The following is a 15,487-nucleotide window of genomic DNA, read 5'->3' on the forward strand; positions in this document are numbered from 1 at the left end:
GCCGCGATGAGGCCCGAGCTGTCTCTACTCTGCGCTGCCGCCTGGCTGTTGGTGTCCCCGGGCCGCGCCGCCGCCGCGCTGCCGCTGAGCACTTTAGGTACGGGGGTGAGGGGACACGAAGACGGGAGACCGGGACAGGGAACCAGGGAGACCGGAGCGAGGACGAGGGACCCAGGGCGGGGTGTTTCGTGCCTGGCAGCGTGGCCCCTCAGCCCTCTGTCCCCACTGGGGCAGCCAGGGAATTGGTGACTCTGATCAGCCCCTTCCAGAGCCGGCCACCTCTTCTATCCCAGGCTGTGGGCCTGGGCAAGAGGTCCCCCAGTGCCCACAGTGCTGTAGAGTGGGTCAGATGGGCTGTGATGGGGGCCATGACTCCAGGGCCATAGCAGTCTGAGCCTGCCGGCTCCCAGGTCAGGTCGCTTGTGGCTGCCCCCTCTTCCCCTGCTGTCCCCTCTTGCTCTGCTGCCCTGGCCTCAGCTTTAGTCCTGCAAGACTACAGGCACTGGGCACCCAGGACTGGAGAGAAGAAGCCCAGGACCAACCTGGGAATGGGCAAAGGTCACAGAGGCTGGTTCTTGTCTCATTCCTCCCAGCTGCCAGCCTGTTGCCCTCAGGGGCGTTGGGGAAGCCCAGCAGTGCTTGGTGAGGACTAATGCAGATCGCTGCCCGTACTCTCAGCCAGCTGAGCCAGCTAGCAGCTACTGTACCTTTGTGGGCCACTTGGTCCCTGCCTCAGTCTCTGACTCTGCCTGCTGTTGTGGGGCACCTGTAGATTGTCTGTAAATGAGTGAGCCCTGCTGTGTATGAATAAACATTATTTACGGATGCTGAAGTTTAAATTTCAAATGATCTTCAGGTGCTACAAAATATTACTACTCTTCTGGCCCCCAACCAGTTAAAAATGTAAAAAGTCGTTTAAGCTCCTGGGCAGGACAAGAGGAGGCCAGGGCTGTGGCTTCCTCAGTTCTGCTGTGGACCCTTCAAAGAAGCATAGAGTTCAAAGCCAGCCTGGGCTATGGAGCAAGACCCTGTGTCAAACACCAGAATGCCAGGGGTGGGGATGGGCTGGGGTGGTTCTGTGAGAGTGAATCACGAGACCCAAGGAGAATTTTGGCCCTGCTCCCAGGTGCTCTGCTTTTCCTTCCGCTGAGAAGTAGCCCTTACTGGGGTTTTCAGAGTTGTCTGTTGCTTTGGAAACCCCAGAGCGTAGATCCAGGTCCTACTGTATACTGTGGTCCTGACTGAGATCTGTCTTCTCAGAAGCTCCGCTGTGGACTTGGGAGTTCCCTGAAGCCTCCCTTTCGACATGCAAGAAGGGAATTGAGCAATTTCTTCCCAGGAAAATGGTCAGAATTAAGCTTCTAGAGCAGATTGGGACCAGAGAGAAACCTGAGTGCTGTACAGCAATGAGCTGAGCACAGTGTTCAGGGAAGCAGTTTCCAGACCCTTTGCTTCCAGTATCTGTAGCTTTTTAATGAAGTCCTTATTGAGGTATCGTAAAGTATGTACTTTAATACATTTTCACAATGGAAGCACATTTGTAGAACCAGCACCTCACTGAATCAGAACATTTCCAGAAGTCCTGTGTCCCTACTGAGGATAACTGCTATACTGACTTACGATGCCATAGCTAAAAAGTATATTATGGGGTTTGGGGGTGCAATTTAATGGTAGAGACATGTTTAGAATGCTGGAAGCCTGGGTTCAATCACCAGCACCAAACTAAAAAAGGTAGTTTTTCAGAATTAGTGTGGGATACTAAAACAGAAAGAATTTGAGTTCTTTTTTTTGAGCTAAGCCTTAGGTAATATCTTTGATGTTTTAAATTTAGCCTAGTTTTCTAAAATGCAAATCAGCTCTAAACTGTCTTACTGGATTGAAAACTTAGCTTTACTGAGACTTGCCCAGATCTAATTTTTTTTTTTTTTCCTTTTCACAGAGAAGTTTCACTTTAAGTCATGGATGGTACAGGTCAGTGCCCTACTTCTGCTTTCTGAGGTTTTTCATTTCGCAAAGTTTCCTGTTACACAACCAAACTGTACCAGATTTGAGACAATAAAGAGGGATTTTCCAGCCTTGACCTACCCCAGGTCTTTCCCGGCTTCAAACTCGCCAAACCTTAGGAAAAATACAGTTCAATAAAACTCATTCCAGAGCCAGGGACTTAGCTCAGTTGTTCTGCCTTCTGCCTGGCAAGCACAAGGACCACAGTTTAATCTCCAGCACCAAAAAAAAAAAAAAAAACTCATTCCAAACAGTGGTCCCAACAGATGGCTGCGACTCTGTGACTTCCTTCTGTGTTTTATATTCAAAGTACCTTGCATTGTGGCAACACCTTTGTGGGCATCTTTGGAAGGTGATCATTTTTCGTACAGGTGGTCTGGCCCCGCCCTGACCTCTGAGGATCTGCAAAAGGCAGGTTTCTTCACAAGACCTCCTTTTCAGGCAGCTGGCCCTGGGGCCCTGAGCACCCGCCATCTCCTCCCAGAAAACAAAGGGCTTTCTCCCCAGTGAGCTGCATCCTGTTTCCATAATCTGTTGCCCATGTGTTTTGTTTTAGCATCAAAAGGAATACAGCACAGAGGAGTACCACCACCGGCAGCAGATATTTGCCAGCAACTGGAGAAAGGTCACTGCCCACAACAAGAGGAACCACACGTTTAAAAGTACGTGGAGACACAGTTCTTCCAGGCTGCCTGGGCAGAGGGGCGGGAGCAGCTCAGGTCTGGAAAGAAGGGGGATGCTCGAAGCTTATGGGTATGGAGCAGAGGCCAGGACTCTGAGGTATGCTTGGCTGACCCTGGATTTGGCTCTGCTGTTAAAATTTTGGGGGTGCAGGGTTGTAAATGGGATGATGCTGGAACCCCTTTGGGTGGTTGTGACATGGATGAGACGCTCTAGAGAAGCCCCTGCCCCTTTCCTGCCAGGCCCCACCTAGACCAGCTGCATCTGTTGGCCTCTCTGGGTGCAGCCCCAACATCTGTAGCATTGAAAACCCTCCTAGGCAACTCTGAAGCACAGAAAGGTTTGCCCTGGTATGTGGAGTAAAATTACATTTAAAAATATAATGGAGAGCCGGGTGTGGTAGCACGCGCCTGTAATCCCAGCACTTGGGAGGCGGAGGCAGGAGGATCCCTGTGAGTTCAAGATCAGCCTGGGTCTCACCTACATAGTGAGTTCCAGGTCAGTATCAACTACACAGTGAGACCCTGTCTCAAAAAAACCAAAACAATAAATAAATAAATAAATATAATGGAGCCAAGTTGCAGGGGCTATAATAGAACACAAGTTTTACTCACTAAATTTCTGTTTTCTCCCCCTCTTCTCTTTTTCAGTGGCACTGAATCAATTTTCAGACATGAGCTTTGCTGAAATAAAACGCAAATATCTTTGGTCAGAGCCCCAGGTAGGTGTAGTTTGATCTTTTCACTGAGAGCTTTGCAATAACTTTGAAGGCCGTAGATGTGTGTCCCCAACTCTTCAGGGAAGGGAGAGGGCTGTCTCACTGTGGCCTCCGTCTGGGCCCTGGGCCTCAGCATTTTAACCCCTGATGTAGGTTACCAGATAAAACAGATACCCCATCAAAGTTGAATTTCAGATAAACAACATAATTTTTAACATAACTGTACTATATTGCACAAGATGTATTTACATTACCTGAAATTCAAATTTAGTGAGGAGGATGATACTTTTATTGGGTGAATCTGGCTACCCTTTTCTAAATCTTCCAGTCTGGGTCCTGAAGCATTTGGCCCTATAGACTGTGCAGCAGTTGTTTTGGTACCTGCCTGTCAATAGTTTTTCTCATTTACTCTTGGTGATTCCATATCTTTTGGCCAAAAAGCAGTGGAGGAGAGTTGTTTTAGGGTTTTTGTTTTTGTTTTTTTTCCCCAAAAAAATTATATATTTGATTGTTCCAGAATTGCTCAGCCACCAAAAGTAACTACTTTCGGGGTAGTGGTCCCTACCCAACTTCTGTGGACTGGCGTAAAAAAGGAAATTTTGTCTCAGCAGTGAAAAATCAGGTACGTGTGGTCATCTCTAGCCTTTCCCCAAAAATTAGCCACATTGTCAGACAATAGACCAGGCCAGAAACCTGTAAGAACCACAACAGCACTGCAGCTGTGTCCCTCGCGCTGCTGTTCCCTCCCTGACTCTCCATCTCTTCCTCTGCAAGGCCAGGAGCTCAATGCTTTGTGAACCCATGAAATGTGCCTCTTACGGGGCTAAAGTTTATTCCTTTCCCTGGCCAGCACCACATACCCTGAGTATCTTTCTCTCTGACTTCTAGTTCTCCCCTGCTGATCCACTCTCCTGCCAGGACCCCATCCTACTACCCAAGCCTGACATTTCCCTGTCCCCATTCACTTTTCAGGCAGCAGGCCAGAGCCACCCCTGGCCACCTGCTTCTCTTGAGTGAGTCCAGGTGGTCTGTGAGCTCAGCAAAACCCAGCGTTGCCCATAGGCATGGGCCAGGCATAGTGGAGGTGGCCTCTCTGTGGGCAGAGAACCCTTTCAGGGCAAAAAGGCAAGACACACACACACACACACACACACACACACACACACACACACACTTTCCCTCCAAGTGGCTGTGCTGTGTGCTGTGGCCTTTTCAGAAAAATGCTGACCTCTCAGTCACAGTAAGACAAGGTTAAGCTTAAGGTTAAGTTTCCTTCCTGGACATACTTTGCTTGCCATAGAAACTTTCCATGGGAAACGTTGTTGTTGTTGTTGTTACTTTTTAAAAGTCATAGGGTGCAGCTCCAAGTTCTGCCAGACCCCCTGTGTGCTGGAGCAGGCCCTGTGCCTGGGTGTTTGAACCAGCTCCCCACAACAGAAAATTTGGGAGAAAGAAGGCCCCTTCTAGTGAACAGATTGTAGAGCCTCTGAGGATCTCAGTACTAGGCCAGGGAGGCAGAGGAGGTCTGGCAAGTGTCCCGAGTCCTCCCATTAACAAATCTCAGGCCACCAGACACAACCGAACAGGGCATCGCTCTTGGAGGTAGAGGCATGAGGTGTGTTAACTGTGTGCTGAGTGTGTGGTGTATGACTTCACAGAGGGGGACTGTGAGGGTCCAAGATGAGCAGCAGGTGACCGGACCAGCACCAGGCTCTGCTCCAAGTCCAGGCCCTGCTGTGCCTCCTGCAGCTAGCGGAGTTTACCTCACTGTGCCTGAGCCGCCTCTCTGAAGCTCCACTCAGCTCTGCCCTCCCTACTGAGGAGAGAGTTTGAGAGGAAGAGACAAAGAGGAGCTGCTGCGAAGGATCTTTCCAGGGAGCCAATCTGGGAGGACAAATATGGGCCATGACATGGATGGAGGAAGAGGAAAGTTAAGAGACATTTCATAAGCAGAATATGGAAGCCAGAACAAGCAAGGAGAGGAAAAGAGACAGATGAGTGACATTATTGGACCCATTACTGGATAGCTGCTTAACCCAAAACCTTCCCATCTACAGAGGAGGAAGCTGGCCCTGCCTGGGTCACACACTTAGTGTGCAGAGCTGCAACCAGGGAGGCTGTTCCAGTGCCCAGTGCCTGACCCTGTGTAATCCTGGAGGCCGGGCAGCAATGACTGAGGCAGAAGATGGTAGGAGGAGTGGAGAGGTGGGACCCTGAGCCCAAGGTCAGGGGTGTCTGGTGGGCTATTCTGGAAGTAAGTCAGTTTAATGTCTAGGCTCGGATGAAAGTCAGGGCTGAGGCTCAAGCTGGGGTCTGGATAGAATGAGACTGGTGATGGAAAGGTCAGAGAAGTTTCTAGAAACACCCTTGATGACACCTTCTGCTAGAAAACTGTGAATAGAAGAGGAGCCAGCAAACGGTACAGAAGTAGGAAACCCAGGAAGGAGACCACAGAGTGGAGTCAGGAGAGCCCAGTCTTTGTAGGATGGTAGGATTGGCCAACAGGAGGCACGATTGGGAGCCCTTGGCGCTAGTCACAGCTGTTCCTCCAAGGCCTGGATTGGGACATTGGTAGCACACCTGCCTCTCAGAGTGGATGGAGCCACTGCAGAGACACCAGGGAGGGCCCTAGAGTAAGTGTAGGGGCCAGAATTGGGGCCCCTCATGGTGGCCAGTGGCTGACTTCCTCTCTCTGTGACCTCTCTAGGGTGCCTGCGGCAGTTGCTGGACCTTCTCCACCACAGGGGCCCTGGAGTCAGCCGTGGCCATCGCTAGTGGGAAAATGCTATCTCTGGTAAGAGGCCTCCCCCAGGGTGTTAGTGAACCTTGCTGTTGGGCTAGCTATCAGATGGAATCTCAGCCCATACCTTTCCCAGGGCCTCACATATGCCAGGCAAATGCTCTCCACTGAGCTACATCCCCACCCAAGAACAAGGCTCTTTGAGAGCCAGCCTGTGGACTCGCCTTTCTGGGTAGATCTGGTGGTCCTCAGGTTCCTCAGTTGGGCAGCCAGGGCCTTCACCAAGCAGGGGCTCGGAAAGCAGAGCCCACTGAGAGACAGCCAGCCCTCTAGGAGTTGCACTCCTTCCCAAGCTATGTGGGTTACTTTCCTGGAGGGAAGAGCCAGGACCCGCAAGAGGCTCGAGGAGCTATGCCAGCTCTGTGGGAAGAGGGGAGGGCAGCCGGCAAGGCTGGGAGACCCCATGTTGAGGAGGGGTGGTCAGGGTCTCTGGACGGACCTGTCCCCTCCTCCTGGCACACACCAAGAGCCCCTGTGATCCTTGCCCTGTTCCCACGCATGCCCTTCCACTGCCCCTGCAGCCTGCTGGCTGGCACTTCATAACACAAAGATGTCCCTGCCCTGGGGAGCTCATCATCTGAGAATTTTGACACAGTGCCAGTTGGGCCAGAGGCAGGGAGGTCGTGGCTGTGGCCCCATCCACTGGGTCTGTGCTTCTTCCTGCAGGCAGAGCAGCAGCTGGTGGACTGCGCCCAGAACTTCAACAATCATGGCTGCCAGGGGTATGTCCCCACCCTGTCCCGGGAGAAGCCGGAACCTCTTCTCTCCCTCTGATTGCTGTCACATTCGTAACTCACTCCCCCCACTTGGGTGGAGCAAGGTAGACTCCCTCTGTGGAGAGTTTCAGCCAGCATGGGGCAGTGTAGGCGTTGGGGCCCAGACCTGTCTGGTCCTAAAGTCCACGCCTTGCCTGCACCTCACAGTGCAGCAGGGCCCCTGGGAGAGTGGCCAGTAGTACTGACAGCACAAGAAACACTTCAGGGCATGACAGACACCAAAGGGGAGAGAACAAGGCTCATCTTTGGCCTTTGGACTCGGTCTCTAGTGCCAGCTGCCCCAGCTTGCTGGCCCCAAGAGGGAGCTTTGCCAGTGTGGTATGGGTGCATGTGGTGGCCCACTCTTACATTGGGTTGTTGGGGATTCCTTCCCATTTCTCCTCAGGTGCTATGCTTTGAGACATTTCTGTGAGTCTGGTCAGCTTCCCTGGCACATAAGCCCATAGAGCCAGGCCCTTGGCATCCCGCACTCAGTTCCCCTCCAGCCTCTCTGGTCCAGGCCCTGCCCTGGTTCTTCTTCCTCTAGGGGAAGAAGCAGCAAACAATAGAGCCTTGCAGAGAGCTGCGCTGGCCACATGCTAGGGTTCAGGGGTGTCTGCTACTACAGACACATTTTCCCCTGCTCTTTTTCTACCGTGGGTCTCTTTCCTCTGGGAAGCTTTACAACACTCATAGCAAAAGGTGGACCCTGTAGTCCAGCACTGCTTCACTCCTGTGAACCCAGGCAGAACTCAGGGCTAATGTCAAGCATGTCATAAGTCAGGTGGTGACACAGCATGGAGAGAACATGGTAGGGAGTGGCTGGTTGGGCAGTGGGTGTTTGTACTTTAGGTGACTTCATGACGCTTGAAAAAACACCTTTGGCACTAGAGCCTGACTTCAGCCCCATAGACCTGGGCAAAGAGTTCAGCCCCTTGAGCCTCAGGAAGTAGCAGCAAGTCCCACGTGGCACAGCTCTGGGGGCCAGGCCTTCACGTCCATGACTGTCCTGTTGCAAGGCCCATCCTGTTGGCCCCCTGAGGGACTCACTACAGGGCCTGGTGTCCAGGGGTCTGTGTCCCATCAAAGTGTGTGTGGCTTCCCCGGCCAACAAGGCAGCACAGCTGACCTGAGACCCACAAGACCGAGTAGGCCAAGCTACAGCAAACACCATTCAAGCTCCACCCCTGGGACACACCTCTGCCTGCTGAGCTGTCCCAGGGACTCATGTGTGCTCCCCCTTTTCACAGGGGTCTCCCCAGCCAGGCCTTTGAATACATCCTGTACAACAAGGGCATCATGGGCGAAGACACCTACCCCTACAAGGGCAAGGTAATCTGTGAGCCTCCACTGCCTCCTCTCCACTGAACCCAGGGCATCACAATAGCCTTCGCCCACTGCCGTGTGCCCCATCCTGCTGGTATTCAGAATTATCTGCACTTCTTTTCTCTTGACAATGCTAGAGATTGAACCCAGAGCCTCATGCATGATAGGGAAAGTGCTCTATTACTGAGCAACAACATTTATTTTATTTTGAAACAGTCTCACTAAGTTGCACTGGGCTCGCCTTGGGTTTTCGATCCTTCAGTCTCTGCCTTCCAAGAAGCTAGGTTCCAGGCACGCAATAGGCCTGCTAAAAATCATCTGTACTCTTCCTCCTCCTAAAGCCATCTCTGTGCTTTGTCCACCCTCCTGAGTCCCTCTCCCACCAGGGGCCTCTGTCACCTTTGTGCCCTGGTTCCCTCTCTCCTCAGGATCCCTCACCAGCCTGCTGTTTCCTCCTGATCCCCTCCTGTTCATGTAAAGGGCTGACACTGACTGACACTCTCCAGAGCCCACATCCATGCTGCCCAAGCCCACCAACTTTCTCCCAAGGCTGTAGCCCCTTCTGCATTTCCCTACCAGTGAGAGCAGCTCCAGCCTCCCTAGAATGAGTTAGCCCCCAGGGGTCCAGTCTGGGCCAGCCTCCCCCACTCCGTCTGTGGCCTCCTTTCATCTGTGACAGTGAGGTGGCCTTCCTTGGCTTAGGCCTGCCTGCTCAGAGTCCTCTGGAGGCTCCTCAGAACCTGACTTTCTCCCATCTCCATTCATGACCCCTCATAACCCTGTTCTCAGGCCCAGCCATGCACTGGTTCCCAAACACCAGGCTGCCCTCCCTCTGGTCCTGTAACCTCTGCATCTGCCTCTGGTTGTCACTGCTCCTGGGCTGAGCCCTCCTGCCACACAGGCTCTTGCTGCTCCATTTCTGTCAGTCTCCTCCACAGTCTCCCACCAAGCATTGTGTTTGCCAAGGCTGTCCTTTGCCCCAGACTCTGAGCTCTGTAAGAAAAGGGTGCCTCAGATTCTGTCTAGAATGACCTGTCACCAAGGCCAGGTGCACATAGTTTCCACTTAGCACATGCTGTCAATGGCACAGGGACTGGATTCTTGCCTTTGGCAGAGAGTTTCTAACCTGTGTCCCATACCCTTTGCTGCCCTGAACAGGATGGTCATTGCAAGTTCCAGCCCCAGAAGGCCATTGCATTTGTCAAAGACATTGTGAACATCACGCTCGTGAGTCCTGGGTCCTTCTCTGGGCTGGGGCAGGGGGTGTGTTCTGATGGGGATGCCCTGGCAGCAGGTGCCTGTGACTAAGGAGCCAGTGTTCCCACTGACTCACTTGCCATGATGGCAGCAGGGGAAGGTGAAAGGGAAAATATGCTGACAGGAGATGCTCTGGATCTGCATACCCTGTCTGTTCACATCTTCATGTGTGTGGTTGTTTTATCTGTAAAGTGTGAGCCATGGTCCCCACACTGGGAGAGGCCATGAGCCTACATGTGACTGCGAGTAAGTGAGTGTTGCTCAGGAAGAGCTGGGTCCTGCCACCATCACAGCCAACCCAGATCTGGAGAGCTCTCAACAAAGGGCACATCTAAGCCTGCAGCCTGCCCATGGCCTGGGCAGCACTGGCTGTTTTCTGTCGCAGGCCTTACTCTAGAGCCCAGGCTGGGGGAAAGAGTGGTAAATTCAAAAAAGAAGAGTTGCACAGTCATACCTCACCTCAGGCTCTTGGGGATTGCAGTTGTCCCTGCCTTTAAACAAGCGAGCAGGCTTGAGTGTGTCTGAGTGGCCCTCATGACTTCAGTGTGAGTGTGCAGTGGGGAAGAAGTGAGAGAACTCCTCCACCGGTGTGTGTAGGTGTGATAAGGGCCAATGAAAGAGGGAGGTGAGGGCTGTTTGCCCAGGAACACATACACAGGTCACAAATACGCCATCTGTGTAGAGAGCACTGCCGTTTAATTGCAGCCTGTGCCACGCGCTCTGCAGTAATAACAGTTTAAATTTATGGGGTATTTACAGGAGTGAACCAGCCAGTTGACCTGCAGTGTCTTGCAAATCAAAATAACCCAAGGAGATGAGTGCAGTCATGACCTTCATTTTATAGGAGAGGAAACAGGCTCAGGGAGGTTAAGTAATGTGCCCAACGGCATGAAATTAGGATGTGGAGGATGGACTGGAACTGAGATCTTGTCATTCCAGAACCAGGGCTCATTGCCTAACCACAGACAGCACACATGCTCTACTAGCAAAAAGCCAGTTTCTCCAACACAGCCACCGAGGCTGAGCAGGCAGCAGCCTGGAGGTGACCCTGTCAACCGAGACAGGGACGTGGCAAGCAAGGATGGGGTGGCAGAGAGGCGCAGGACTGAGGTTTCCAGGGCCATCCAGGCTGAGGTGGCAGAGACCTGGCGGGCTTTGGAAGTTCTAGGGAAGCATCTGAGAACTACGAAGAGAGCTGAGCACAATCCCTGGAGAGTGCTGCCATTGTAGGGTGTTAGGGGCACCCTGTGCCTCTGTGACCCACTGAGATGTGAAGAGTTTGTCCTTGCTGGGTCTCCAAGGGAGTCTCGTCAGGGCTGCCGGAGTCTGTGGGTAGCCTGGGTGGCCCAACCCTCCTGCCCCACCCACTCTGGTCTTCATCTACTCACTCTGGCCCAGTGGTTCCTGACAAAGATGCTCCTACCTAACCGGAGCCTGGTCTGGGTACAGCTGGGCATGGCAACTCTTAAAGGTGGTTCTACTTGCTACTCAACTGGCCTCTGCAGCCCCACTCCACAGCTGCCGCCTCCAGGAAACTGCCAAGATTCCCTCCGTACCCTGACAAGGGGCAGGTCGCACGCGAAAGGCACAGAGGGCCTCTGCCTCTGCCTGGTCTTCTCCCCTTTCTCCCATTGTCTGGGGCTTATCTGCTGGTGGATTTATAAGCTACCTTTTTCTACCAACAAAGTTCCACAAATTGGTATTGTGGGTGTGGGGAGGCTGAGAGTGGAGCAGGAATGAAGTGTCACACCCCTCCCCCAACCTCAGAGCCCCTGGCCCAGGTCAGATTGCTGTATCCACTGTGGTAACGAATGGGTAAGTCCACAGGCCAGGGTGAGGGTGTGGAGAGGAGACAGGAGATGGCGGACTGGTCCCATCACGAAGGGAGAAAGGAAGGACTGTTAAACAAAATCTCACCCACAGGAATAGGGCACCACAGAGAAGGTGAGGCCCACCTGCCAGTCAGTGCAGTGCCCAGGGCCAGTCGGGGCAGAGGCAGCCCCTTGCAGTGCCCCTGGGCTCTTGCTCAATACCAGTCATCTATACTGCTCTGGATCTTGGACCTAGACTGTGAGGCACAGGGCCATATTTTGAAAGTGGGATGGGAGGTGACAGAGGCCCTTGTGTGTCTGTCTCGCAGAATGATGAGGAGGCCATGGTGGAGGCAGTGGCCCTATACAACCCTGTGAGCTTTGCGTTCGAGGTGACCGAAGACTTCATGTCATACAGAAGTGGAATCTACTCCAGGTGAGCAGGTCCCAGGAGGCAGCAGTGGAAGGGGAAGGCTGGGGGGCCCCAACGCTGGCACCAGGGCCTTGGGCTCTGCCCACTCCTGTGTAGACCTCCCTGTGGCTCCTGCTGTGGTAGGCAGTCCACGTGTCCCTTGGTTCTTCCTCACATAACCACGAGGGTGGGTACCGGTCTCCATCTCAGCACAGGAGTTCAGGAAGACTCAAAGCCTTAGCCACACAGCTAGCACTGCTTCAGTTAAGACTCGTGTTCAGACCTTTGAAGACGGGAAGCAAAGAAGAGAAAGCATCTGCTCCCAAACACCAGATTTCTGTGCTGGAGGATTCACCAGAAGGTTATTTAGGAAAAAACCTAAGCTGTTAGAGGTCTTTAGTTCTGGGGTTTTTTTTTTGTTGTTGTGTTGTGTTGTTTTGTTTTGTTTTTTGCATTGCTGGTGATAGGACTCAGTGCCTCGCGTATGTCACACCTAGCCTCCTCAGGATCCTTAATTACAGGGTTTCTCAGCCAGACATGGTAGTGAATACCTAATCTCAGCCGTCAGGAGGCTGAGGTAGGAAGAATGCCATGAGTTCAAGACCGGCCTGGGCTACTCTTTGAGTTCACGTCTAGCCTGAACTACGTAGGGAGACCCTGTCTCAGAAAACAACAAAAAAGAAAGCCCCAGGGTTCCTCTTTCCAACACCTCTTAGCCATGGCCCCCTTGCTCCCCAGCATCTCCAGCACTCTCCAGGGCTTGTGCTCAGCTCTCTTCCTAGTTCTCAGATGTTTCTCAGATGTATGCTTGCCTAGAACTTGCAAAGTCCACCAGGCCTCTTGCCACCTCAGCCTGGATGGCCCTGGAAACAGCCCTGCACCTCTCCGCCACTCCGTCCTCACTTGCCATGTCCCTGTCTCAGTTAACAGGGTCACCTCCAAGATGCTACGTGAGGGAAGCCAGAGCCCACCTCCAGAGACACCCCTCCGGCCACACTGTTCAAATCCTGGGGCCAGCTGTTCAAACCCTAGTGACCTGGCCCCTTCTTTCCCGAACACGCCCTTCTACATCAGACCCCTACCTGTCCCCTCCAGTCCCACCCTGCAGCCTGCACCCCAACCACATGGAAGGGTCTGTGGTCTCATGGTGTCCCCTGCCCCTCACCCCACTGGGTTGGGGCTCCCACGCCCTCCCGCTACCCAGCCCCCAGCCTGCTGCACAGAGGTGGCACTTTGCCCATCAGTTCCCTGCCAAAAGAGCCTTCCCAAGGTCAGGAGAGAGGGGCCCGCTAAGCACCCCCTGGCACCTCGCCCACGCGGAGCCCAGGTTGGTAGAATACACATGACCCCTGCAGTATATCCTCCTGGCTTCCTGGGATTTTCTCCAGGAATCTAGTTTACTGCCCCTCCATGGAGAGCCTGCGTATTTTCCATAAATACAGGTGACCTTTACAGTGAATGCAGGGGCTAACACAGCAGTATGGACTGCAGGTGTGTAGCAGGAGGCACCCCTCTGCAGGGAGGGTGGAGGCACTCAGCACCACGGTGACTCCCCACACCAGCAGGGCACTGAAAGTACCAAGAGCAAAAGTGACAGCTTTTCAGCACCGATCTGCTGCCACCCCCAGGGAGACACATGGTTCCAAAGCCCTCCATGGCTGGATGTTTCTTTCCCATATCAACATCTTTTTATCTTATTTCTAGTACTTCCTGTCATAAAACTCCAGATAAAGTGAACCATGCGGTACTGGCTGTCGGATACGGAGTAGACCATGGGGTACCTTACTGGATTGTGAAAAACTCCTGGGGCACAGAGTGGGGAAAGAATGGGTAAGCAGTTCAGGTCCCTTGCTGGGTTACGGGCTGATACCAGGGCCTGGAGGCCTGGGGGCGCTGTTCCTTCATCTGATTATGGCTTCTAGGAGGAGCTGGTCAGGGGAGATCCTGATGTTGCACCCTCCATCCTCTGAGGATCCTAGGTCCTCCTGGGGGAACAAGAGGGCAGTTGGCTCAGTAGGATCTATAACCACCCCTGGGAAACAGTTCAGAACTCAGAACCCTGCTGAACTGAGCCAATCTGTAATGGTTCTGCATGAGAAGTCAAGGCAATACATGTGTCCCTGACTGTAGAGCAAAAGGCTGAAATCAGGAGGTTGAGTGTGTACATATATTCATGTGACTGTGTGTCTCCCTCTCAGACTCTGTGCCCTCATCTGAAAAGGAGAGTGTCATTGTCACTAGGGAGTCCTATTCATGATTAAGTGGCTATGTTAGGGGCTTAGCCAGGTATCAGGAGGAGGCGTCAGACAATCCTGGAGAGAGTTGGGATAGATAGAAAAAGTGAGATGATTTGGCAGCCAAGGAGAAGAAAAAATAAATTATTGTCATCTCATGGTGATAAAATAAGCCCAATGCTACCTTTATGTGAATAAATTTAGAGGTTCTTAATCCCCGGAGTCAGGACTTAGTGGGCACAGAATATTCCAGAACATTTTGTTGTGAGGACACCAACCGCCAAACTTCTCTTTGCTCAGGTACTTCCTCATTGAGCGTGGGAAGAACATGTGTGGCCTGGCTGCCTGTGCCTCCTACCCCATCCCTCAGGTGTGAGCTGGGGTGCCAGCAGCAGCTGGTTGGTGGAGAACGGCTGGCCTCGTGCCCTGGAGGACACCCGGGAGCCCCTTCCTTCCACTCACCCCTGTTCCAAGGAGGAGGAGTCCCTGCACCACGTCTTCTGACAGCATCACCAGCCATGTGCCTTACCTGTGGTTTTCAATGGACTCAAGCCCACGAGGACAGAATATTCTTTCTTTCCAGAGGAGCCATTTCCATGTGTGCAGAGCTCCAGTGACCATATTTTCTATTTGTTCAATAAATGTTTGGGACCATTCACAACTCAGACTAGAGGAGGCATCAAGGTTTGGATGGGTGGTGTGGGTGGAAAGTCTGACTGTCCAGTCCTGGGAGGGAGGAAGGAGGGTACACCAGGGTCTGGGTCTGGTCAAGCTAGGACAATCCTGAACCCGTGCCTCTCCAGGTAGCCTTCCAGTCTCTGCTTTACTCCTCTGCAGGCTGCACTCTGCACCTTCCCTTCTCGTCCCTACCTCACCAGCCCCTTCTGGAACGAGCAGCACTGTTTGTTACCTCCACACCAGCCCTCCCTGCCCCTGCCCAGAAGGTGACCTGCAGGATGTGAGTATGCAAAGCCATGCCTCTGCTCTGTCTTGCAGGTCAGACTGTCTTAATGACATAAACTGGTTTTATTTGGCCTCCTGTAGAGCTAAAAGCTTGAGAACATTTGGGAGGAGGGTGTTCATGGCAAAGCTTAGAAAACACAAGTGTGGTTTAATTTGTTAGTGAATTCTATTTTATTTTTTACAGTACCAGGAATTGAACTCAGGATGTTGCATTTGCAAGGCAGGCATGGTGCCAGAGCTAAAAACCCAGCCTGGGAATTCTATTATCTTAAGACACCCCCAACTACACATGAAAACAAAATTATCTTAGGCATGATGCACCTGTATTCCCAGCACTTGGGATCAAGACAGGAGGACTGTTAAGACCCTGTCTCAAAAAACATGGGCTAGGCGTTGTAGCTCAAGCTTGTAATCCCTGCACTTGGGAGGCAGAGGCAGGATTACTGTGAGTTCTAGGCTAGCCTGGGCTACATAGTGAAAATTGGATGAAATTCTGGAGTTAAAAAAAAAAAAAAAAAAAAAAAAA

General features: G+C 52.5%; 1 protein-coding gene across 1 annotated transcript; it reads left to right on the plus strand.

The window, feature by feature from the left end:
• Positions 1-6: 6 nt before the first annotated feature.
• Positions 7-14,659, plus strand: Ctsh (cathepsin H). Its single transcript, XM_010631797.1, has 12 exons — positions 7-97; positions 1,940-1,971; positions 2,561-2,666; positions 3,336-3,406; positions 3,921-4,025; positions 6,111-6,197; positions 6,870-6,925; positions 8,209-8,290; positions 9,443-9,511; positions 11,682-11,788; positions 13,469-13,594; positions 14,299-14,659. The coding sequence occupies exons 1-12, from the start codon at positions 7-9 to the stop codon at positions 14,372-14,374; spliced, it is 1,008 nt and encodes a 335-aa protein (XP_010630099.1). The 3' UTR covers positions 14,375-14,659.
• Positions 14,660-15,487: the final 828 nt, after the last annotated feature.

The sequence above is a fragment of the Fukomys damarensis genome, unplaced genomic scaffold (assembly GCF_012274545.1).
Source record: "Fukomys damarensis isolate Sample0158 unplaced genomic scaffold, DMR_v1.0_HiC HiC_scaffold_7, whole genome shotgun sequence".
NCBI lineage: Eukaryota > Metazoa > Chordata > Mammalia > Rodentia > Bathyergidae > Fukomys > Fukomys damarensis.

Coding starts and splice junctions, on each gene's coding strand:
- Ctsh (XM_010631797.1), top strand. CDS start 7: ATGAGGCCCGAGCTGTCTCTACTCTGCGCTGCCGCCTGGCTGTTGGTG. Junction 98..1,939: donor GCTGCCGCTGAGCACTTTAG/GTACGGGGGTGA, acceptor TCCTTTTCACAG/AGAAGTTTCACTTTAAGTCA. Junction 6,198..6,869: donor GTGGGAAAATGCTATCTCTG/GTAAGAGGCCTC, acceptor TTCTTCCTGCAG/GCAGAGCAGCAGCTGGTGGA.